Genomic DNA, 25,213 nt, shown 5'->3' with positions numbered 1-25,213 from the left:
TAATCTGAGCAAGAGGAAGGATCCTGTCAGCATTGAGCCTGCTCAATCCATTCATTTTTAAAAATATTTAAAGTATTTTAAAAGCATTGCCATTGAGCAACGATTCAATTCGAAGACGAATTGATGAGATTTAAGTTAACATTGAAGAGCAACTAATTGACAAACTAAAAACGAGAAAATTTTATATTCAGATTGATGAATCCACATTACTGACAATAAGACCCTTCAAATGGCATAGGAGCCTCTGTAGGCAGGAGCAGAAATGCGTAGCACACGCTTCTTGATTAGACCGGGGTTCGAGCCCATGAACACTAAATACGGAGGGTGCGGAAAGGTCAGGAATGACCACTGCATATCCCCGGAGCAATATGGCCTTAGTTGCTAATGCTCCTTAAAAAAAAAAAAAAAAAAAAAAAAAAAAAAACAACAATCTAATGGCATACATTCATTATTTTGATGCCGATTGTAAATTGGAAGAAGAGATGATGTTTGTAAAACCCGTAGGAACAGACTGTACTGGAGCATCCATTTTTCCTTCTGTTAAAACATGGTTTGATGAAAAACAAGTACCATTGGAAAATTTGATATCCTGTGCTTTAACAACCATGGTTGTTAAGACAAAGGTTTTATAGCCGACCTAAAGGAAGTATGTCCCGAAGTTCTTGCAGTAACACTTCACTGTGCACCAACATCATCTGGTTGCAAAAAATATTAGTCCAGTTCTTTATCAATCTCTCAGTATAGTTATAGAAACCATCAAAAAATTCTTACATAGCAAATATTATCGCCTTTTCAGAAAATTTTGTGTTGATAATGAAGAACAGCATGTGAGGCTTCTTTTACATACATAAGTTAGATGGCTTTCTAAAGGAAACTGTCTAACAAGATTTGTAAAACTTTAATACAATAATTAGTTTTTTAGACAGTATAGAAGAAGCAGATCAGGAGACAAAGGAGATTAGCAAACACAAAAACAACATATACTATATGGCCTGGATTTTTCGAAAACTTAATGAAGTATCACTTCAACTTCAAGGGAAATTAATTACGATGATAGACTGCAAATGCTTATTAAAAACCTTCACTGAAAAACTGTAAATATTTGAAAGAAATTTAATGGTAAAACAATTTCATGGTATGCAAGAGTTAGCTGAAATCAATGAATCTCTCACCAAGAATGATCTTAAGATTTATTCAGATCATTTGTGTTCTTTAAAAGGCAAAATAAAAAATAGATTTTCAAATTTATTTTCTTTTGAAGTGAAGCCATGGGTGTTAGATCCAATTGGATGCAATGCCGGGTCTGCTAGTAAAGAAAATCAAGAACTCATTCAATGAAAATGTAACGAAGAATGCAAATATAAATTCGAAAAAGGTGGAATGGCCAAGTTGTGGGGACCTAAAACAACTGAACTTCTTTATCCAACAGTGTGGTCTGAAATGGCCAAAGTACTTTGTTTTCCAACGTCTTATATGGTTGAAAGTGGTTTTAGTTCAGTAAATAAAATATTAGCAAAGGAAAGAAAGAGAATTGATGTATGTTCAAAATAGGATGCATTGGAATTAAACTTACTAACATCATACCGAACATTGAACTTTTAGCTAAGAAGCATCAGACTTAGGAATCCCATTGAATAAAATGAGTAAGTATAAAGTAGTTTCTTGTTTAAAATTTCATGGGGGGCGATTAGGAAAAAAAATTGTGTAAAATAGCCCTTTAGGGGACAATAATTAAAAAAAAAGTTGAGAAACACTAATATAGAGTAACTCGCTAATATATGAGACCCCAACTGTAATTCGAAAACAAGAGCTAATCGACAAATTTTAATGGGATTCTGGTGATTAGTAGCATTAAATTAGTCAAGATTGGATATTTCCTTTTCAGTAACATTTTTACATGTTGACTGGTGTAGTATGTCTAATTCTTTCTAAAATTAATTCAAAATATCCACTTCCACAACACCAGATGGTAGTTTGTTCCAAAATTAGTTCTCTGGTTGAAATGAAATTTTTACACATCTATCTTGGAGCCATCCTTTTGTTCAAGAAAGAGTTAGAATGCCATTGTCACATTAAGTTTACCCAATACATTTAAAGCTTTAAACATTTCAATCAGGTCTTCTTGTAAGTTCCTAGAGTCCAAGTGATACAATTTGCATGATCGAAAACATTTGTGGTTGCTATAATCTGCACCCTTTCCAAAAGATCCACATCTTTCTTAAAACAAGGCTTCCAGAAATGTATGCAATACTCAAGATATGGCCATTGTCTAATGCAGGGCTTCTTAAACTTTTTTCATTCACGACCCCATTTATGATTGCGAGTTTCTTGGCGACCCCATATAAATATAAAAGAAAGATAAATTAATATTTTTTGATGATTTATTTATTAGGTAACAATATACATATACATATGAAAATATATAGTTTTAGAATTCGTTTTGAAACATACAAAAATCTAAAATTAAAAATTGCACAAAAAATTGTAAAATTGTATTTATTATAGTTACAAAAATTATATGCCCTATTTTTCATCAAAATTGCATTTTTTGCAATAACATAAATAAAAGGGGATTCTGACCGTCTTAGTTCGCTCGAATATATTCGAATGCAGTCGTTGAGTGGTAAGTGTTAAATTAAAATTAAAAAATTTAATGAGATGGATGTGCCTGTTTTTTATTGCATAACAAATTAAATCTTGGTGGAATGTTTGACACTGCTGGACGTAAGACCTCTTCAACATTTTTTAGCGCTGAACGATACTGGGATTTAATATGTGTTAAAGCTGAGAAAGTAACTTCACATAAATATATGGTGTTGAATGGCAGAAGTACATTTAACACCATATCAGCGATTGTGGGAAATTCAGTTCTAGTTCCGATCAAGAATTCAGTCAAGGACTTTTTTTTGAAATTGTAGTTTTACGTTTGAGTCACTCGAAAGCTCAGCAAATTCCTCTTGAGCTTTAAGTGGCAGGTGATCAATCTCACTTAAGCCAATCCAAAACGGCTTTTGAATCCAAACTATTTTTTGGAAATCAATATTTAATATAAAATATGTACGGAACTGTGTTTCTAGCGCTTTTAAGTGATCTACAATAATTTTTGCAATAAAAGTTTTACAATGAATTTTCTCGATTATAAAATTGTCGACACTGGAAAACATTTCGAACGAATTTTTTTCTACCCTACTTTTCCAAATGTTGATCTTTTTTGATAAAACTTTCAATTTTATCATTCGAAGTAAATATATCGCAATTTTTTCCTTGGAGAGACAAGTTGAGATCGTTTAATTTCGCAAAAATATCTGACAAATAACACAGCTTGGATAGCCATAAGTCATTTTGAAAAAAAGCAGCAAGTTCACATTTTCGTTCGGTTAAAAATATTTCGATCTCATCCTTTAATAGCAATAATCTTCTTAAACTTTGACCTCTTGACAACCATCTTACTTCTGCATGTAATAATAAAGTTGTGTAGTTGGAATCCGTATCCTTACAGAGATTTGAAAATAAGCGGCTGTTAAGGGCATGGCTCTTAATAAAATTTATAATCTTAACAGCATCCTGAAGCACATCGTTCAATTCTGGTGCTAATTTTTTTGCTGCATGGGCCTCTCGGTGAATAAGGCAGTGAGTAAAAGTTATATGATCATAATGAGCAGCTTGAAAAAGTGATTTAAAACCAAAATTTTTGCCGGTCATCGCTCTTGCACCATCTGTGCATATTCCACAGCAATTTTTCCATTCTAAACCTTCAGTTTTTAAAAATTCGTCAACTTTACAATATATGTCTTTCCCTGTAGTATGGTCTTCCATAGGACGACAAAATAACAATTCTTCCTCCACGCTTTCTTTATAAACGTACCTGACATATACTAACAACTGAACCAATTTAGTAATATCAGTTGTTTCGTCCAACTGAATTGAAAATTTTGGGCTTTCTTTAATTCTTGTAATAAGTTGCACTAATTGGTCCTTGTTAATATCAGAAATTCTATTCGAGACAGTGTCGTTCGACAAAGGAATTTTTCGAATATCATCGCCATATTTACTTCCATGTAGTATTTCTACCATTTTAATAGCAGCAGGTAATACAAGATCTTCTCCAATGGTGAACGGCTTTTTATTTTTAGCAATACAGTATGAAACTTCATATGACGCTAGTAAACATTTTTCACTAACGGTTATAAATTTTTCAAAGGATTTTTTTTCTTTATTTAAAGATTTATACAGTCTTTCCAAATATTCTTTTGGTTTATTGACATACGAAACATGCTTTGATTCAAGATGTCTTTTTAATTTTGATGGTTTCATACTCTCCGGAGCCAATAATTCATTGCAGATCAGACAAAGAGGTTGTTCATTACCCTTACAATTTTGAAATGTAAAGCCAAATTGAAGAAAAGACTCATCATATTTTCTTTTTCGCACATAAGATGCCTGTTTTTCAATATTTTGTCCTGCCTGAGAAGAGTTTGTAGCATTATTATCTGCGTCATTGCTATGCTTATTTAAGTTCAGCCATTTATCCATGGCCAAAAATTATTTTGAGCCTAAAATACAATAAATATATAAAAATAACATATTGCATATAATAATTGATTTATTAATTACCGAATAAATAAAAAAAACTAAAATCTCGTTACGGTGGAACACTGACAATTGACTACACTAGAAGAGCGTCAATACTACACTAGTTCACATTACAGTCAGTGTTATTGAATCATAGTCTCGCTGCACTTGTGCGCGCGCATTCCTACCTTTGTTTGTGTGCAGGTGTGTGAGTGTGACTCTGCACAAATACACATCTAGATGTTATAAAATCGTGTATTTAAATATTTGACATTAAAATCTCTCGCGACCCCAGAATTTTGCTACGCGACCCCAAATGGGGTCGCGACCCATAGTTTAAGAAGGCCTGGTCTAATGCAATGGAAAAATTACCTCTTGTATCTGTATATCATTGGCCGTATCCCATGAACTGTTTTAGCATCCTGTCTGCACATCTCAAACAACTGCGCAAATACCCCTAAGTCTCTTTCATTTTCCACCAACTAATTTGTATGTTATTGTGGGATTGCTACTGTCCATATGTAGTGATTAGTGCTGCTCTTGCATTTACCAACAATAAACCTCAATTTTTTTTTTATGAAAATCCAAAACACAAGATGTTTTAGAACCTATAATACTTAGTACCATGCTTGGATTGGAGGTTGAGAAGACAAAAAAAGATATTTGTTGACCTTAACTTCTGTAGACTGTAATTTCTGTAAATTGCAATGAATAAACGAGAAAGATGAGTTGGTTCTGTGAGTTTGAAGTTGGACAGTAAATGGATGTTGGCTGGTGGCGGCACGTATTCGGACTGTTTTGAAAGAGAGAGTGGGAATTATAGAAGCCAATTCAGAAGAAGAAGAGTGCCCATGGAAGTATATGTAGAAAAGGCATGCAGCAGAAACAGTACGTCTATGAGACAGTGAGTGGAGAGACTCTGTTAGAGAGGAGTCATTAATTAACCTAACTGCCCTCTTCTGAATGGAATCAAGAAGCCTGAGAGAGGTTTTGGGGGAACCACCCCAGATGTGGGAACAATATTCCATGGTAGGGCAGATTTGCAATTTATACAGAGTGAACAACTGTTTGGAAGAAAATTAATGCCGAGAACAAAAGAGAAAACCAAGTTTTTTAGATGCATAGGAAGCAATATTTGTAATGTGCTTGTGCCAAGAGAGATTAGAAGTCAGGGTAATCCCCAAAAGAGATATATCAACTTGCCTAGAAATCGGAGTGTCACCAAAGATAAGCATAGGAGCAAAAGAATCTTTTTTGCGAGATATAAGACAAGACTGAGTTTTAGAAGGATTGAAATCAACTAAGTTGTCTTTGCCCCACTGGAGAATTACCTGGAGATCAGCATTTAAGGAATTGGTAGCAAATATTCGAGAAGTTGAAGCTCATTGAGCAGGGCAAGGTTTCTCAAAATGGAAAGTGGAATGCAATGTGCTGTCATCAGCAAAACTATGGATAGGATTTCCAGTCAGTGCAAGAAAGCCATTAATATACAAGAGGAAAATATGGGGGGGGGAGAACTGAACCTTGAGGGACACCAGCATTAGTGGAGAAGTTAGAAGACAGAGCAGTCTACCATCACCCTCAGTGAGCGATCAGAGAGAAAACAGGATAACCAATTACAAAAAAGTTGGCAAACCATAAGATAGAAGTTTGTTTAGAAGACCTTTATGCCAAACACGATTGAAAGCCTTTGAGATGTCAAGAGCAACACTTGTGTTTCACTGAACTTTTCCATTGAATTTGTCTGTAAATGGGTAACATAAGCCAGAATATCACCAGTGTATCGAGGCCACGTTATGTCAAGGGTATGGATATATTCTTACCACGTGTATGCCCTATCCAAAAATTTCATTACTTCATACCACATGTCCCACCCACTTTTTCTTACTATTGAATACACCATGAATTGTCAAACTAATAGAGTAAGCTTATCTACGAAAAGATCTAAACCTCCCAAACACTTCCTAGTACATTTCACAAATATACATGGTCTCAATTCTAATCTCAACGACGTCCATTTCCACTTGCAGTCTGCCAAACCCCATGTACTTTTTCCTGACAGAATCTCAGTTATCGGTTGATTCAACTACTGCTCATCTCAGTTGCCCAAATTATTCACTGTATGATTCCTTTTGCCTCAAAGGTGATACTTGTGCATATGTCCATTCCGATATTCCCTGTCAGAGACATGGTAATTTGGAATCTCCTCTTTTCGATCTTCTCTGGCTTAAAATCTTTCTACCTCATTGTGTCAAATTCATCTGTTGTCTCTACCATTCTCCCAACTCCACTAATCACTTGGAGCTCTTTGACTTTCTCTCTTTTGCAACTTGACTTTCTCCGGTCCACTTCCTTAACAGTGAGGTAATTTTTCTTGGTGATTTTAATGTGCACAACTCCAGCTGGCTTCCATTTTCTAGTCACACTGACCCAGCGGTGAGATGCTGAGGCTTTTGCAAATACTAATGACCTTGCGCAGATTGTTCATTTACCTACAAGAATACTGGGCAATCCTAACCATACAGCAAACACGCTAGATCCTTTTCTCACAAACAGCCCTTCTACTTCTAAGTACACGGTCGAAGTGAGTGGTCCTTTAGGCACCTCGGTTCACAACTTGGTGATTGTGTCTTCTCAAGTGGAACCTTTATCTCATGGCTATTCCCAACCTCGTGTTGTTTGGCATTACAAGAATGCAAAATGGAATGACCTGCGAGACTTCTTTTCTTCTTTTCCTTGGTCGGATTACCATTTGAAAACTTCTGATGTCAACATTTGCTCAGATCGTGTCAGTGAAATTATTCTTGCAGGAATGGAATCCTTTATCCCACACTCCATTTTAAAATCTCGTCCTTTATCTAAACCTTGGTTTTCCAATAAATGTGCTAAGTCTGTTCAAGAGAAGAATGTTGCATATCGTAATTGGCTTGTTTCTGATTCTTTAGTTTCATTTTCTGCCTACACCAAAGCTCGCAACAATTGTAAAGCAGTTATTAATCAGTCCAAACTAGAGTTTGAACAGGCTAAGAGTAGAAAACTTGCTTCTTGCCATAATGGTAGCTGAGCATTCTGGTCTCTTGCCAAAGCTATTGGCTGCAACTTTTGCCCATCTCTGCTCCCACCTCTGTGCAAACCATATGGTTCTGTTGTAATTTCAGCCAAGGATAAAGCTGACCTGCTGGCATCCTATTTTTCTTCCAACTCATGTATTAATGATATTGGTAAACACCTCCCACCATTCCCAACACGCTCCATTCAATGCCTCCTGTGGTCTTCCGTCAAAACGTTATCAGAAGGATTTTGATGAATCTTGATGCTAAGAAAGCTCCAGGTCCTGTTGGTATTTCTCCACTTGTTCTCAAAACCTGTGCTCCTGAACTTATTCCTATTCTATGCTGCCTTTTTTCACTTTCTTATTCCAAAGGTGTTTTTCCTTTTGCTTGGAAATTTGCTCATATCCAGCCAGTTCCTAAAAAGGGTGACAAATCCCTCCCATCCAATCATCGTCCCATTGCAATTACTTCTACTCTTTCTAAAGTAGTGGAGAAATCAGTTAACCGCCAACTCTTAAACTACCTAGAAACCTTCCGTCTGACCAATACTGGATTCCGTCAGTGTCGATCCACTGGTGATATTCTGGCTTATGTTACCCATTTATGGACTTCAATGGAAAGGTTCAGTGAAACACAAGTAGTTGCTCTTGACATCTCAAAGACTTTTGATTGTGTTTGGCATAAATGTCTTCTAAACAAGCTTCCATCTTATGGTTTGCCAACTTTTTTGTATTTGGTTATCCCGTTTTCTCTCTGATCGCTCACTGAGGGTAATGGTAGATGGCTCTCTGTCTTCTAACTTCTCCACTAATGCTGGTGTCCCCCAAGGTTCAGTTCTTTCCCCCACTCTTTTCCTCTTATATATTAATGACCTTCTTCCATTTAATGGAAGTGCTATCCACAGTTTTGCCGATGATAGCACATTGCATTCCACTTTCCATTTTGAGAAACCTTGTCCTGCTCAATCAGCTTTAACTTCTCGAAAATCTGCTACCAATTCCTTAAACGCCGATCTTCAGGTAATTCTCCAGTGGGGCAAAGACAACTTAGTTGATTTCAACCCTTCTAAAACTCAGTCTTGTCTGATATCTCACAAAAAGGATTCTTCTGCTCCTTTACTTATCTTTAGTGGCACTCCGATTTCTAGGCAAAATGATATATCTCTTTTGGGGATTACCCTGACTTCTAATCTCTCTTGGCACAAGCACATTACAAATATTGCTTCCTCTTCATCTAAAAAACATGGTTTTCTCTTTCGCTCTCGGCGTTACTTTTCTTCCAAACAGCTGCCCACTCTGTATAAATCGCAAATCCGCCCTGCCATGAAATATTGTTCCCACATCTGGGGTGGTGCCCCTAAAACCTCTCACAGGCTTCTTGATTCCATTCAGAAGAGGGCAGTTAGGTTAATTAATGATTGATCTCTAACAGAGTCTCTCCACTTGCTTTCTCATAGACATACTGTTTCTGCTGCATGCCTCTTCTACAGATACTTCCATGGGCACTGTTCTTCTGAATTGGCTTCTATAATTCACGCTCTCTCTCTTTCAAAACAGTCCGAAACTGTTCTGCCACCAGCCAACATCGATTTACTGTCCAACTTCAAACCCACAGAACCAACTTTTCATCTTCCTCATTTATTCATTCAACTGCCGTTTTCTGGAACAACCTTCCTTCATAAGTAATTCCTGAAAATTACAATCTACAGAAGTTCAAGTCCAATGTGATCTTCTTTCGTCTTCTCAACCTCCAACCCAAGCACGGTACTAAGTACTACAGGTTCTAATACCTCTCGTGTTTGGGGTTCACATAAAAAAATAAATATATATATATATATATATTTATATATATATATACACACAGGCATACCTCGGTTAACGTTACCTCTGATAACGAAGCTTCGATATAACGAAGTCCGCAATTTCAAGCCCCATTTAACATAAAAAAAATATTCCAGTTTAATCACTTGAAATCTAAACAAACTGAAGAAATTACGGAAACCTTTGGGGCTTCTCGTGGTTGGTTCGAGAAATTTAAAAAACGGGCCAGGATTCATAGTGTAAAATTAACCGAAGCTGCAAATAAGTTTCCAGAAAAACTAAAGGAAATAATTGAACATGAAAAATTTCCACCAAATTTGGTGTTCAGTGTTGACGAAAGCGGTTTGTTCTGGAAACGGCTACCAACAAAAAAGCTTCATTTCTATTGAAGAAAAATCAGCTGCTGGGTTCAAAGCAGCCAAAGACCGTTTAACGTTACTCTTTGGATCAAATGCCTCTGGCGATTATAAATTAAAATTGTTATTAGTTTACCATTCAGAAAATCCGAGGGCGTTAAAAGGTAACATAAAAATGAATTTACCTGGAATATGGAAAGCAAATAGAAAAGCGTGGGTTGCCAAGGAGTTATTTACTGATTGATTTGTTAACCACTTTTGTCCTAAAGTAAAACGGTATTGTCAAAAAAACAACTTTGAAGAAAAAGCTCTTTTGTTGTTAGACAATTCTCCGGGACATCCTACTGATCTTAACACGTTGGACACATGCATTCCTGTCAAAGTTGTGTTTCTTCCAGCAAACACAACTTCCCTGATTCAACCATTGGATCAGGGAATAATAGCATCATTTAAAGCTTATTACCTGCGTCGAACATTAAGCAATTTAACTGAACTAGAGGATAAAGAGGAAATGACAGTTAAAACGTTTTGGAAAAACTACACCATTAAAAACGCAACTGAAAACATTGATAGTTCTTGGAAAGAAGTCACCAAGAAATGCTTAAATGGAGTTTGGCGCAAAATATGGCCAGAAGTTGTACTAGAAGAAGAAAATAACATCCAAGAAATTAGAAATGAAGTTATCCAGATGGCTCAATCAATAGGTTTCGAAAATGTCGATGAAGAGGATGTTAGAAATTTATTGAATGCAGAAGATGATGGTTTTCAGTGGAAGATTTAGAAAATCTTGTTTGCAACGAAGACAAAGATAATGAAGACGAAGTTAAAGAAGTTCCTGCCGAAAAAGTGTTAACCAAAGATTTAAAAAGGTGCTTAAATGACATTGAAAACGTTTTAAATTTTTTTAGTGAAAATGATCCTGATTTAGGAAGAAGTTTTATTGTTAAGCGATCAGTGTTAAATGCAATAACTCCATATAGGCAATTGTTAAATGAAAGAGAAAAAAAGCATGAGCAATCAACTTTAGACTCATATTTTAAAATGTGATTTTACTTTGTATGTAAGTTGACTGTTTATTTAATAAAACTTTTCTTTGTTCGAAAAAAAAGCTTTTCATTTTCTTTACGTAGGAACGTATCCCTATTCCGGCCATAGTATTTTTACCTCTGAAAACGAATTTTCGCTTAACGAAGTAATTTCGTGGAACGCATCCTATTCGTTATTCGAGGTATGCCTGTATATATATATATAGAGAGAGAGAGAGAGAGAGAGAGAGAGAGAGGTCCACAGCAGGGGACTAGGGCGTAGGATCATGCAAAAACTGGCCATACATCCTCTCTCCTTTGAAAAATAAGTTTCTCCTCTGTTATTATATTAAAACATAGGTTCCGAATGAATATAGTTTTATAATTTTATCCCATAGATTTCCGAGATATGCTAATACAATAAAATAGTTGATTTTGGGTAGACCGAAGAGTTTTTAAAGAAGCATCGGTTTAATACATTTAAAATATCCCAAGTCGACGTATTAGCTATTTATCAGTTAATAGAGTCAGCCTGATTATTGAAAGATCCCAAAACTCTTGGTCTAGCAGTTCTTTACTTGATTGCTACATTGGGCCTACTAATGTGTGTTTTAATTTACACAACTAACAGATGTTACATTTTATACTGCAAATTTTCCTTCCAAACACCACTTGGCTACTCATTTAGTTTCAATACATTTATTCACTCTTTGACACAGACCACTAATCGAGGCTACCTGTTGTCTGATGATGGAATCAAATAGTTTCAAAATCAATCACAACAGTACCTTGGAGTTTTTAATAAATAACAGATTCACTTTCTGGTAATATTATTCAATTAAAAGTGATATTCCTTTAGGTTGTTTGGATAGATGTAGTTGTTTCTAAAAGCTTAAGCCCAAGCTCTATCACAGGAGGGACAATATGGTCCCAAGTCAGTAATGGCAGAAAATCCTGATGCAGAGAATGTAATTTTCTAGAAGGTTCTCCCCCCCCCCTTTTTTTTTAGCTACATACTTATATCAAATAACTTTTTCAGTCATGACAATAATAAAGTCAAAACAAAGGATTTAACTAGTTACTAGGCTTCTTTCACATCTTGCAGTACTTATTGAAAGACAGTGATCTAAAACAACTGGTGTTTTTTGATCAATTGAGTTAAATAAGTAACTGAAAAACACAAAAAACAGGTTGCACTGTTCTTGGTGTTGAGGCCAACAATTTTCTTCTTTTCAACCCTCAGTTTATCCATACTACTAGTAAACCACTAGCTTTAACAGCTTTTCATTAAAAAAAAACACCCATTATACCAATTTCAAATGAATGTGTGAACAAGTTCTTAAATTTGTTCAAATTTGTTGAGGGAACAATGTTCAAACAAGTTGTTTGAACATTGTTCCCTCTTTGATTATTCTCTCTATTTCTGATTCTTGAAATAATCATTGTTCAAGTGTGTTTCCTAAAAAATTACGGCCTACAGAAATTTAAGTTAACTTTTTAAAGTTTAAGGCTGAGAAACAAGTTCTTGTTTCTCAACTTTCAACTCACTTATAGTTTTACATTACCATAGAATAAAATATAGAATGCAGATTGTAAAAGGGATGAAAACAGTGACTCAACAAAAGTTATTAAGAACTGTACTATTTAAAGTTACTGTTTACAGTAGAGCTATAACGAACGATATACAGATGGCAGGAGCTACATGGCCTGTCAGCGTTTTTAGGGCAGCCTGTCATCTGTTATATTTTTATTTTCTGATTTTGTGGAACTAATTTTATACTTTTAAAATTAAAAGATTAGTACATAAAATTTAAAATGATAAAAAACCTAAAATGAGAAATCAGTTAGGTTATTTGAAATTATAAAATAATGCTTACTATGTCTAGCCCTCCTCCAAGTTAAGTATTTGGCTTGTGATGATATTTAATGGACGGGCAGTGACTGAGATTTGTACATCCCTGATTTATAGCACAGCTTGTTTACAGCATAATACCATGAAATTTTTATGATTGACAGTAATCAATTTTGATCAGAGAAATCTTTCTGCTCCCACTGAAGATGCAAGCTGGTTGCTTGCCTTAAGAAATAGACTTAATTTAAATTGAAGATAGTGTTGTACCATGGTACCTTTATCCATAATTCTGCCTAAATTGGAAATATCGTTTTAATTGTATATCATAACCTGAAAAACAATCTTCTATACACTTAAAAATCTTAGACCCTGCCACAAGAAAAGCTTACTAGCTTCTCTTCAGCTGGCATATGGCTTGCTATTAGGTGACATTTATTAAAAATGTCTTGACAGTGTCTCAGATTTCTATATGTATAGCATATTCATCTTTTTTGAGTGATTCTATACAATTTAAGAAGATTAGCTACTTAGGCAAAATCATGGATAATGGTGTTTGTCTCTAAGTTGAACATAACCCCAGGGGGCTCACATCTGGTGAGTATGGGCTTTGGCACACCCAGGGTTCTAAGCTGGATATCATCATTCTTCTCTTTCTTGGTGATTCCCTTCTACTTCTCTCTCTCTCTCTCTCTCTCTCTCTCTCTCTCAGGGTAACTCGAGAATTTTTTTTTTTTTTTGGCTGGTGCAGCATAAGCCTCTGGCTTCCTTGCACCATATAGCTAATAATAATATGCCCAAGCCTTGGTGGTCATAAACTCTGTCTTTGTTCTTCAAAGAAACAAAGTGATCCACATGTTTGAAACTGAATGGAATAAAGCATACAAATTTTTATTTGATTTCAACTACTAAATTGAAATATCCTCTTGTAATCTTATAGTATTTTACCTCTGGTATCTATAGTTTTTCAAGGTACACTTAATCGTTATATGCACTTTTAACTGGAAACTGAAAACTTCCATTTAAATGTGTACATTTAAACATGCTTCTTGGCTGTTCACTTAGACAAAATACAATTCACAGTTCAACTTATGTTTTCTAATGAGACCACCTGCCAGCTGATGAGAAGCTAGTAAACTTCACAACAGCTGTTCTTGCTCTGTCTCAGATTTTTAAATGTATAGTGGATTCACCTTTTCAGGTGATGCTATAAAATTTTAAAAGATATTGGCACCTTAGGCACAACCATGTGTAATGGTATTTGTCTCCAAATTAAACATAAGCTGAACACCTTAAGTCACATAAGTTGCCTTGATCTTCATTGGTAGCAGAAATATCACCATAATAGAAATCAAATGCATTTAAGCATACAAATTTTATTTATATGCTTAATTTTATTCTGGTTTACTACGTCCCACCTTCTACGTTAGTGTAATAGTTTTGTTGCTTGTCTGGGGAAGGCCTTCATTCACATCCTATCAGAGACTAGAGGAATTAATGGCCTCTTCAACTGGGGCTAAGGTTAGCCAATCTCAGGCAGGGATTAGGATTTTCTACTCTTTATCTGTCCAAAAGGAGTACATGCATGAATTTTCCCCATAACTTATTCTGTAATTTTCAGCCTGCACAACACACACACACACACACACACACACACTCCCTCTCTCTCTCTCTCTCCTACAGAAATAACAAACATGGCACGGTATCACCTTAAATACTAATTCACTGTATAAATCTTAATAGCAGTAAATGTCATACACCCAAATTCTCAGAGTACACTGGATTATTTACATCAAATTTATGTGATATCATACTTGTAGCAAGGACGCATGAAATTCATACAAAATATAATGTTGAGAATAAGGAGGAAACAGCATCTAAAAATTGTTAAAGTTGCTAACGACCTTTATTGGGGGTTTCTCTGAAGTCGGATGTTGTCCTTATGGCCAACCTTCCCACTACTTCAGACATATATTATTATTTTTTGGAATATCCTAAGGTGATTATTATATGTTAAAATAGTTCAGAAAGATCTAATAGTTTTATGTCAGTTTACTTTATTATTAAATTCAAATTTTTGTGTCATTTGAACTTAAGCTCAGCAGTTGGTTCCAGGATGTTTTCTCATATCTTAGTCAAATTCCTTCTTACCTTATTCCATGCTATTTTGACACAATCATCACCGGGGCATACTGTAGCCTCCTCACTGCTGTTTGGAGAAATATGTCTGAGTAAGTATTTAATACTGATAATGTGTAATTGGATTTAGTTTTTAAAAATTGTGAGAAAAAAAAAAAATATATATATATATATATATATACAGTAAACCCCCGCTATTCGCGGGGGTTACGTTCCTGAGAAATGTTGCGAATACCGAGTTATGGCTCCCATAGAAATAAAGGGGTTCCGTTCCAAAGTATGAAATATATAAGAAAAACTAGTCTAAAATTTTGTCTATGTATGTATTATATGTACCTTCATAATATGACTATGCATAGACAGTACATAGTGAAATGCAAGCATATGGCATCGAAATGAAAATAAGAAACAATTTAGTATTAAATGCAATATTTATTAGAAATTTCAAACAAATCTTTCAAATCAGTGCCTTTGCTAGCAAAAAAACTTATCCCGCCAGTGCTATCACCAGTTTCGCTGAAGTGTTGATAAAGGAGTTTTTCCTTTTCACGAATTATGAGTGAACTTAACGGAATTTTATTTTGAGGTCGGTCCGAAGATTTAAATCTGTGGATCGGTTCGATCCACAGATTTAAAGCTTTTTCCATTTTTTTATAATTTAACATCACGAGTTACAGAGCAAATTTTTGAAGCAATTAGCGCGTTTTCACGGACCCTACGGCGGATTTTTGTTTCCGGCCTCCGTAGCCGAGTGGGCAGGAGCGGGAGTGCAGTAGCACACGCTCTTTGAGTAGACCGGGGTTCAAGTCCCTGACTGCTGAATACGGTCGATCTGCCAACCCGCACTGGACCAGCGTGGCAGATTATGGTCCATTTCCCTCAGCATGAATTGTTGAGGAGGCTTCCATCCTGCAGTGGGTTGATAAAATGGCTGCACTTTACTTTTTTTTTTTACCGTTAACTCATTGATTTTATAATATTTTGCCACTGAGGAGACACTTTCACCATTAGAAATTTTATCTAATAACTCAATTTTATTCGCTAATGTCATCACCTTCTTTGATATTTTCTCATTTCTCTTGTTATTCGTAGGCATATTTTGTAGGGGTTAGAAAGAATTTTCCACAATAAAGTCACTTTCTTCCCTTAACACACTCGAAAAAGTCTGTTTTACGCTGCAAAACGGTAGATTTATCATTTTTTTAAGCATATCAATTTATAAATTGATAAATTTATTCGATTTATAAGCATAGAAATTAAAAGCAAACGGCGAAACCTTCCATGACAAGCGCATAACACATACTGAACAAGGATTAACAAGAAATATCCACGCCGCGATTTTGTCACCCCCCCCCCCCCAACCCACTGAGCGCTGTTTTAACCGGGAAAGATAATTTTAGCCACGCTCATGTTTTTTTATGGCAGAAAATATTCACGGCGCTTTAAAATTCACGTTTTTTTAGGTTTCATTTTATATTAAATACGTGAAACCGCGAATAGCGGAGGTTTGCTGTATATATACACACACACACACACGCACACAGTAGAACCCGGATAAGAAATTCCAGCATAAGAAGTTTTCCCCTGTACTAGGTTTGGTTTCTTAAGTCCCAATTTCACCTCTATATATTGTAATGTATTACTTTCCCATGTAAGAAGCTTCCCAGGTAAAACGTTTTCCCGCATAAAAAGTTTGTGATAAAGAATTCCTTTATCACAGTGTATTATTATAATGACGTTTTCCCACTTATTACATTTTTTAAATATAGAAATTCTTCATTTTTAATATTAAACAATATAAACATTTGGTAATCAAACACGTTATTGCCATCCATCATTTTAGTTCGTAGTAAACCACCGAAGTAGGTGAAATGCCATTGTTTTTTACATCTCATATTGTGAATGCCTTCACATTGAGTTGCCCTGATATTGCAATACCTCCAAAAGAAGGCATTCACAATATGAGATATCACAAAAACGATGCTACCTACTTCATACTACTCACCAACTTGTTCGATTAGTCAATTTTCCGTAGTCTGATGCTTTCAGCTTTAAAACCTTTCTAGTATAAAAATTTTGATATAATGGAAGTGACATTGCAATTGTTTTCATTGACCATGAAACTTCGACGGATAACTTCGATCCATGTGAAGCACAGTGACGCATTTGCCGCTAATTTCTAAATCACTCAGTGGATTGTTCTCTGTCTTACTGTAATTGTGACCTTTTAAGGTATGTTGAAACTCCAAAGGAACTCATCCTTCCAACTTGGTAATGAGTTTAATGAACAGAATGTTAAGCAATTAGAAATCCTCAGTTTAAAAATGTTTCCCATAGATAGAGTAAAATATTTATAAATTCTGAAATAGTATTTAAAAATCATCTTAAACTTATGTAGGTGTATCTTTCATTTTCATTTGTGTAGTCAGTATTTCATACCTCTTGGTTCAACCAACCAACCATACCTTCCACTGCCTATTCCAAAAACTGGCATCGTTGTTGGTCAAAGCAGCAGAAATTTCAATCGCCTCAGAGGTGATTGAAATTTCAGGAGCGGGAGTGCAGTAGCACACGCTCTTTGAGTAGACTGGGATTCAAGCCCCTGACTGCTGAATACGGTCGATCTGCCAACCTGCAATGGACCAGCATGGCAGATTATGGTCCATTTCTATCAGCATGAATTGTTGAGATGGCTTCCATCCTGCAGTGGGTTGATAATTGCTGCACTTTACCTTTACCCCCTAGGTCATTTTCCCTTCTAAGAAGTTTTCCCGCATAAGAAGTTCTAAACCTCGAGTCCCTTGAAAAACTTCTTATCCAGGTTCTACTGTATATTATAAAAAATATTTATTAAAATCTTTTGTGTCTTTTAAATAGCTACAAATTCGTTAGCAAAACTTAATTCTTTTAATACATTAACACTTAAGGAATTTTTATATATGGTGTTTTATAACATGTGCCATGCCTTAATGTTATTTCAGGATTCGATTCAGGACCTGAAAACAAAGAAAACAGTTCCTATAAGTGTGTATCTGATTTGGAACGGTTATAGAACTATATTTGAATTTTAAAAAATGGCTGTGAAGTTTTCAGTGGTAAAAAAATAATATTAAAAAAATAAGTAAATGCAGATAAGCACCTAGTATGAATAAGAATTTTACCAGGTATTCTCTGCTTATTTCTTATTTTATGTATTTATTTTATTATTTCATAAAATAAATTTAATAAAAATAAAACTTTAAAAAAAATTATGAAAATTTTTTTTTCTTATTTTATAAAATTCAAAGAGCCATTGCTTCATAACTGTACAGATCCATGTTTATAATATATATAAAAAATATATATATATATAAATATATATTTTTTTTTATTTATTTATATTTTTTTTTCATAATTTTTAGTTCCTGAACTGATCCTGGAAGTATGGCCAACATGATATGAAACACCTTGTATCTGTTGACCTGTTTAGTTAAGATAAAAATTCATGAATAGTATCAAATTCAATTCTGAAAATGATATTGTTAAGCTTCAGTAGTAAATGGTATAACTTTATTATAAAGCAAAACAGTATAAAAAATTAAAAGACTTATTTCGGCCAAATATTCACCTTTATACTTACGAAAAGTAGGCAAAATTGCATTAATGAACACTTTTTTTTCTGTTTTACATAAAATAAATGAATCTTACCTTTTTAGCATATTAACAGATCTATGAATGAGAATTTCTCCTAAACAACATCCTTAACAGTTCACATTGTTCAATGCAATTAAAATCTTAACTTAATTTTAAAAAAATCTTAATTTCTTTTTAAAATTTTTTTATTATTTTAATTAACTGTGAAATTATACATTTATTTTTAAAACTTACTAACTGCTTTTTCTTAACTAGTGTTACTAATATTTCATTACTGGTTTGCAACTTTCACTAATATTAGCTAATTAAAACTGAATAGCAACAATGCTTTCTTAGCTAATACGTATAAGTCTCGGAAAGATAACGAAATAAATACTACATATAAAAAAGTTTATTTTATGTATGGCGTTCATCACTGTATATAAATTTTTAATTACCGATTAAAATTGATAATTACCTAGAATTTTTTTCTGAAATTTTAACATCCTAAGAACAGTGTTTAGAGTTCATTATGAAAGAAAGTTACATGTTTAGTCCCATTTCAGACATTTAACTAGTCCTGACCCACAATACAAAAATAACTAAGGAAATTAAAAATAGCTTAATGTTATTGAAACAAGTTCCCTGGTTTCAATTCATGTTTACCACTTCACCCTTGACTTACACAACATTGCTAGTTAGCTGCACTTGACATTAAACTGCCAGCAGTGGGTTAAGATGTCAAAAGCAGACAATTAAGAGCAAGAAAACTAGACGGACGTGAAAGCTGTTTACAAATATGGGTAGAAAGTCAGAATCAGCTGCCTGTCTAACCTACTAGAGAAATATTAATCAGTTTTCCTTGTTTTAAACAAAAGTTAGCTGTTTGTGTCAGCTAACACTTTGTTTAAAACAAGGAAAATGGAAAATAAAATATCAATTTTTACATTAACTGAAAATACATTAGATAGTATGAATCAGAACTGTACTACTCAATATGTTCTACGTTGATAATGATATTAGTAAAATAATAAGAGGAGTTTACCTCATTATAGTGCGTAGAACACTTCCGTATGATACCCTCCAGAAATTAAAACGGAAAAAACAAAAAAATCGACAACTTACCGGTACAATAGAGTAAAATATAAATAATTAAATAATCAATTTAACACAATTCAAATCAATTTAAAACAATTAAAAATCAAATTAACGCAATTAAAAGAATCTAACGAAAATATTCAAAACGATTTTCCTTCCTGAAGCTGACAACGCTTTTCGACCATATGTCGTGATCACAGGATGAAAATTACCGAATCGGGTTAAACCTGATACTTAAATAGAGATTATTTGTCTTCGCGCATGCGCGTAAAGGTCCACGCATCGGAGATCAAATATGGCCGCCGAGCATTAACAGAATTCTTGTGTAATTTAATTTCAACGGTTTCTGCTATAAATAGTCGCGTATAATTACGTTGAACGTTAAGTATTTTCGCTTCGCTAAATAAAAAAGTATGTTTTTCGTTAATGGCATGAAAGGCTAATTCTGACGCTGCTGAACGAGAAGCACGAACTGAGGCTTCATGTTGATTTACACGAATATTAAGAGAAAAATTTGGATTACCATTATCGGATAGGTCAAGACACGTTCATGCGAATTCTAACACATTGTCGCGGGCTTGCGACCAAGTTCATACGAGTTGGGTGACATCCCCCCCACAGACGCACAACGTGTTACCACAGAATATGTCAGCTGGTTCACGAACACACCCTCACCAATTATCCAACGAACCGACATATCAACAGGTTACAAATCTTTCCTCATGTACACTATCACAGGACCAGATTCCGCTTTTATCCAAAGGACTAAATTATAATTTACCACCTCGAAAACTGCCTAAAAAACAATGCGTAATTGATATTGAATTTGGACTTCGTAATGTTCCACACAAAGATGTATTTATTCAACAATTGGGCCTGCTGACGAGGCTAGTAGAGGCCAGACGTGTTCAAAGCCGCTAAGTGGATTTTTTTTATTTACTGATTTGAAATTATTGTTTTTCTAAAACTTTTGATTTAAATTTAGTAGTATAGCATTATTTTGTGATTTTCTGATTAATTTGGTGTATTTATTCTTTACTCGACCTTGCAATTGCATAAAAGTATCGGTAAGGGTATCCACGTGTTACAAGTCGCACCTCCACTGAACGAGAAGTTTTTTAGCCATATTTAGCCGCTTATTGAATATTTTTTACATAAAATTATTTTTTGTAAGTAGCTTATAGACCTAGTAAGGATCGTTAGTTTATTCTGAATTGAGACAGCGAGATTTCAAAGTTAATTAATACTTAAGTCTCCATAGATTTACCGTTCGTAACTTCCCGCCTTTGTCTTTGTCATACGATAGTTATATACTGAACCTAGATAGCGTTAGTATAGTATAGGTTATAATATTTTCAGTGATCGATAAAATCTATTAAACTTGTTGAACTTTGTTGGCATTTAAATTGTACTTTTAACTAAATACATATACCGACTTAGAATACAAACGTAACATAATTAATTAATACATAACTGATACGAAGTTATATAAAGGGAACTCGGAGATAATTAATACTTGACACTAAAAAATATATATCCCGTTATAACTTTGTTGGGAGATAAGTTAGGGTTATAAACTGAAATTGAAATTTTATTTAAATTAAAAGAAATCATGACTCAGACCAGAGCAGCAAAACAAAAGGCTCAAGCTAATGGAAGTGCTGTGGCTCAGAGGAGAATTGAGGGGGGCAGTTGCCTTCTGAATCACAGCCTTCTAAAATGCACAGCTTGCATGATGTTTGTGGAGCATTCAGGTACGGGACACGATATTGCCATGGGGGGATGTCTTTGTGTCTGCGCGATGCAAAGAGTGTATCGAAATCAGGCAACAACTCAGCGTTCTTATGGGCCTATATGAGAGCTTGAAGGACAGGGTGGATGCCCTCGAAGGAACTAAATTGAGGGGCCCATCAAGCTCTCAGCTGCCCACATCAACGCCAGAGCTTGCACTTGGTCATCACGCAACACAGCGGCAACCCCCAAGGCAGAATGCGCTGGTCCCAAAGAAACTAGTAGTTGTTGGTGACTATTGTCAGGGAAATGTGGAACATGCTTTGTAAAAAGGATAGGTGGAACAGGACCAGGGTATGTCTGCCAAGGGCAAAGGTTGATGATGTTGTAGAGCAGATATCATCTTTTAAGAGCACAAACGGTGATAGTGTTGTACACGTTGGCACTAATGATATCAAGAGTAGGAGACCGGCGGAATTCCTTAACAAGTACAGGTCACTGTTGAAAAAAAGCCGTGAAATAGGGTTGAATTTGAAAGTGTCTGCAATTCTGCCCAGACACGATAGGAGAGAGTATATGATGAGAGCCTTGTCGATCGATTCAGCCCTGTAAAGATTGTGCAAGGCTCAAGGGGTAGAATATTTTTCAGCCTGGACTGTACTTGTTAACAGGAGAGATTGCTTCTACAGGAATGGGATACACTTAAATAGAAAGGGTGCAAGAATATTTGCTGATGCTATCGAGGCAGTGTTAGGTGTGTCGGAAAACTGCTAGCTTGGGGGGAGACAAAGACAAATAGATTAACAGTAGCCACTGGCAGAGGTGAAAGAGATTCTTGCACTGCTTCTATTGGAATGAGCAGAAAAACAAGATGCAGGATATTTCAGAGACTTCGGGGAGTCATTGCGGTACAAGTAAACACTTGGGTTGTATTAGGGTAGCTAAGAATAGAAATAGGTGCATGTATACTTGCATGTACACCAATGCTAGGAGTTTAGTAAATAAATTTGATGAATTTGAGGTATTGCTCAAAACATCAAAAGAAGATATTGTTGGGATATCAGAGACGTGGTGTCACACAGAAATAAGGAATGCAGAACTGGAATTTGGGGAGTACAACATCTACAGAAAGGATAGACTGGATAGGAAGGGAGGAGGGGTTATGCTATTAGTTAAGAAATACATAAAATCCAAGGAAGTGAAGCCAGTGGGCATCGCTGGACAGTGCAGTGTCAAGTCAGTTTGGTGTGCCATAAGCATTGGGAGATCAAAATTGAGAGTAGGAGTGTGCTATAGGCCTAATGACTCTGATGAGTATGATAAGAAACTGTACAGGGAAATGAGTGGACCAGTAAATCAGAGAGTCTTATAATGGGAGATTTTAATTTCCCAGACATTGACTGGAATTTGGGGGCTAGTCACTCACCCACTAGCAAGGCTTTTGTGGATTTACTGGATGATTGTTTTCTACATCAGCATGTTCTGGGGGCAACTAGAGGGAGGAATACTCTTGATTTGATTATCAGCAGTGATTCTTCATGCATTAAGAATCTGCAGATAAATGAACCACTAGGTGGCAGTGATCACTGTGTGCTGAAGTGGGATTTACTCAAAGAGGTAACTACCATTAGGGGAAAAGGGAAGGGTTATTGCTTTCGTAAAGGCGACTATGATGGACTGAGACAGTATTTAAATTCTATACAGTGGGACCAACTAATGATGTTACCAACAGCAGATGCAAAATGGGAAGCATTCAAAGAACTTATCTTGGAAGCTACTAGGCTTTACATACCAACTAAGAAATATTGTTCAAGGTTTAGGCCTAAATGGATGTCAGGTGAACTGATGAGGCATATGACAGAGAAGAAACATGCATGGGATACATACAAATTAACACATGACACAGAAGCTGATGATAAATACAAGTTGATCTGTAACCAAGTTACAAAGGAGGTTAGGCAGGCGAAGGCAGATTACGAGAAATCATTGGCAAGGGATGCAAAGAAAAACAGCAAAGAGTTCTTTACTTATGTAAACTCTAGAAGGAAGGGGATGAATCAGATTGGTCCACTTGATATCGATGGGTCAACTGTTGATGATCCTGCTCAGGTAGCTAACAAACTAAATGAATATTTTGCATCGACATTCACACATGAAGAGTTATTTAGCGAGGGGAATGCAGAGGTGTATTCAACTCTGGCAGTAAGCTAGAGAATCTTGTAATAACTGAGAGTAAAGTGGAGGAGAAATTGTTGAAGATAAACACAAGAAAGGCACCCGGGGTGGATGGGATCTATCCAGTTATATTAAAGGAGGCAGCAGAGGAAGTAAGCAAACCCTTAGCCATAATTATGAGAGTTTCTTTGGACTCGGGGGAGGTACCCACAGACTGGAGATGTGCAATTGTGACCCGAATTCACAAAGGAGGATCAAAGGCTGACACAAGTAATTATAGACCTGTGAGTTTAACTGCTGTTCCAGGAAAATTAATGGCGGCACTAGTTAAAGAAGCACTGCAGGATCCTCTAGACAAGACTTCAGTTATAGCTCGGACACAGCATGGTTTTGTTAAGGGGAAGTCTTGCCTGACCAATTTGATTGGATATTATGATGCAGTCACAAAAGAACTGGATGCAGGGAATAACTTTGATATTATATACTTGGATCTTAGAAAGGCTTTTGATACTGTTGCACATGGAAGACTGCTGCACAAATTGGAGCAGGGTGACATTGGAGGCAAATTGCTGCTGTGGATAAAGGGGTGGCTGAGGGGGAGAAGACAGAGAGTGGTAATCAATGGACACTGCTCGTCGTGGACTAATGTTTTTAGTGGAGTCCCTCAGGGCTCAGTGTTGGGTCCATTATTGTTTTCTATATTTATAAATGATATTGATGATGGTATTCAAGCTTAATGTGGAAGTTTGCAGACGATACAAAGGTATGCAGGGTTGTCAAGGACACTACTGACACTATGCTGCTGCAACAGGATCTGGAAAGGTTGAGCAGATGGACTGAAAGGTGGCAAATGAAGTTTAACATTGACAAATGTAAAGTACTACACATGGGTAACAGCAACCCCAGAGCAACGTATCAACTCTGTGGTACTACACTGACAGTGGTAGAGAATGAAAGGGACTTGGGGGTGGTTGTGCAGGCAGATATGAAGTTCTCTGAGCAGTGCAGACGGGCTGCAAGAGTAGCTCATGGTGTATTGTCAATGATATATAGGAATTTTTCTAGCAAGGATAAGGAGATGATTATTTCCTTGTATAAGGCAATGGTCAGGCCACACCTAGAGTACTGTATACAGGTCTGGAGGCCTCATTTGAAGAAGGATGTAGAGCTGCTGGAATAAGTACAGAGAAGGGCAACAAGATTAGTGAATGGAACAAAGGGATGTTCTTACGAAGAAAGGCTTAAGTTTTGCATATTACAGTGTCTGGAGACTAGGCACCTGCGAGGTGATCTGATTGAGGTGTATAAAGCCTTGAATGGTTTGAGCATGCTCAATGCTGATGGGATTCTTCCTCTTGCTCAGAAAAATCACCTGAGAGGGCATAAATTCAAATTGAGGAAAGACAGATGTAGGATAGACGTGCGGAAATTTGCCTTTAGCCAGCGGGTGGTTGGTTGGTGGAACAGACTTCCATCCCTTGTCGTGGAAGTTGATAGCCTAAATAAGTTTAAGGCTCAGCTGGACAGGTATTCCGAACAAACAGAGGGGTGAAGTTGAAGTGGGTTTGTTTTTTTTTTTTTTTGGCTGATGCTGCATAAGCTTGCTTTCTTGCATCAAATGCCTCTACTAATGCTAATGCTAACAAGTTAACCAAGTAGTGAATAACATAAAAGAAACACGACTTCCTAAATTAAATACACATGACAGTTCAGCTTTACGAGAACTTCGGGGAAATAAGGACATTATTATACAGAGGGCAGATAAAGGAGATACCGTGGTAAT

The 25,213-nt window shown here is 35.8% G+C and overlaps 1 protein-coding gene across 1 annotated transcript in view; it reads left to right on the top strand.

Annotated features, from left to right (window-relative positions):
* Positions 1-25,213, top strand: part of LOC150087211 (glycogen debranching enzyme) — a 763,093-nt gene that overhangs the window by 461,576 nt on the left and 276,304 nt on the right. The window contains exon 18 of the mRNA XM_090371076.1: positions 14,773-14,906. Coding sequence (XP_090227202.1) covers positions 14,773-14,906 — 134 coding nt within the window. The remainder of the gene's footprint in view (positions 1-14,772; positions 14,907-25,213) is intronic.

Source organism: Mastigoproctus giganteus, chromosome 4 (genome assembly GCF_048544385.1).
Source record: "Mastigoproctus giganteus isolate SK-2022 chromosome 4, ASM4854438v1, whole genome shotgun sequence".
Lineage (NCBI taxonomy): Eukaryota > Metazoa > Arthropoda > Arachnida > Uropygi > Thelyphonidae > Mastigoproctus > Mastigoproctus giganteus.
This window is presented reverse-complemented; position numbering and strand designations above follow the sequence as displayed.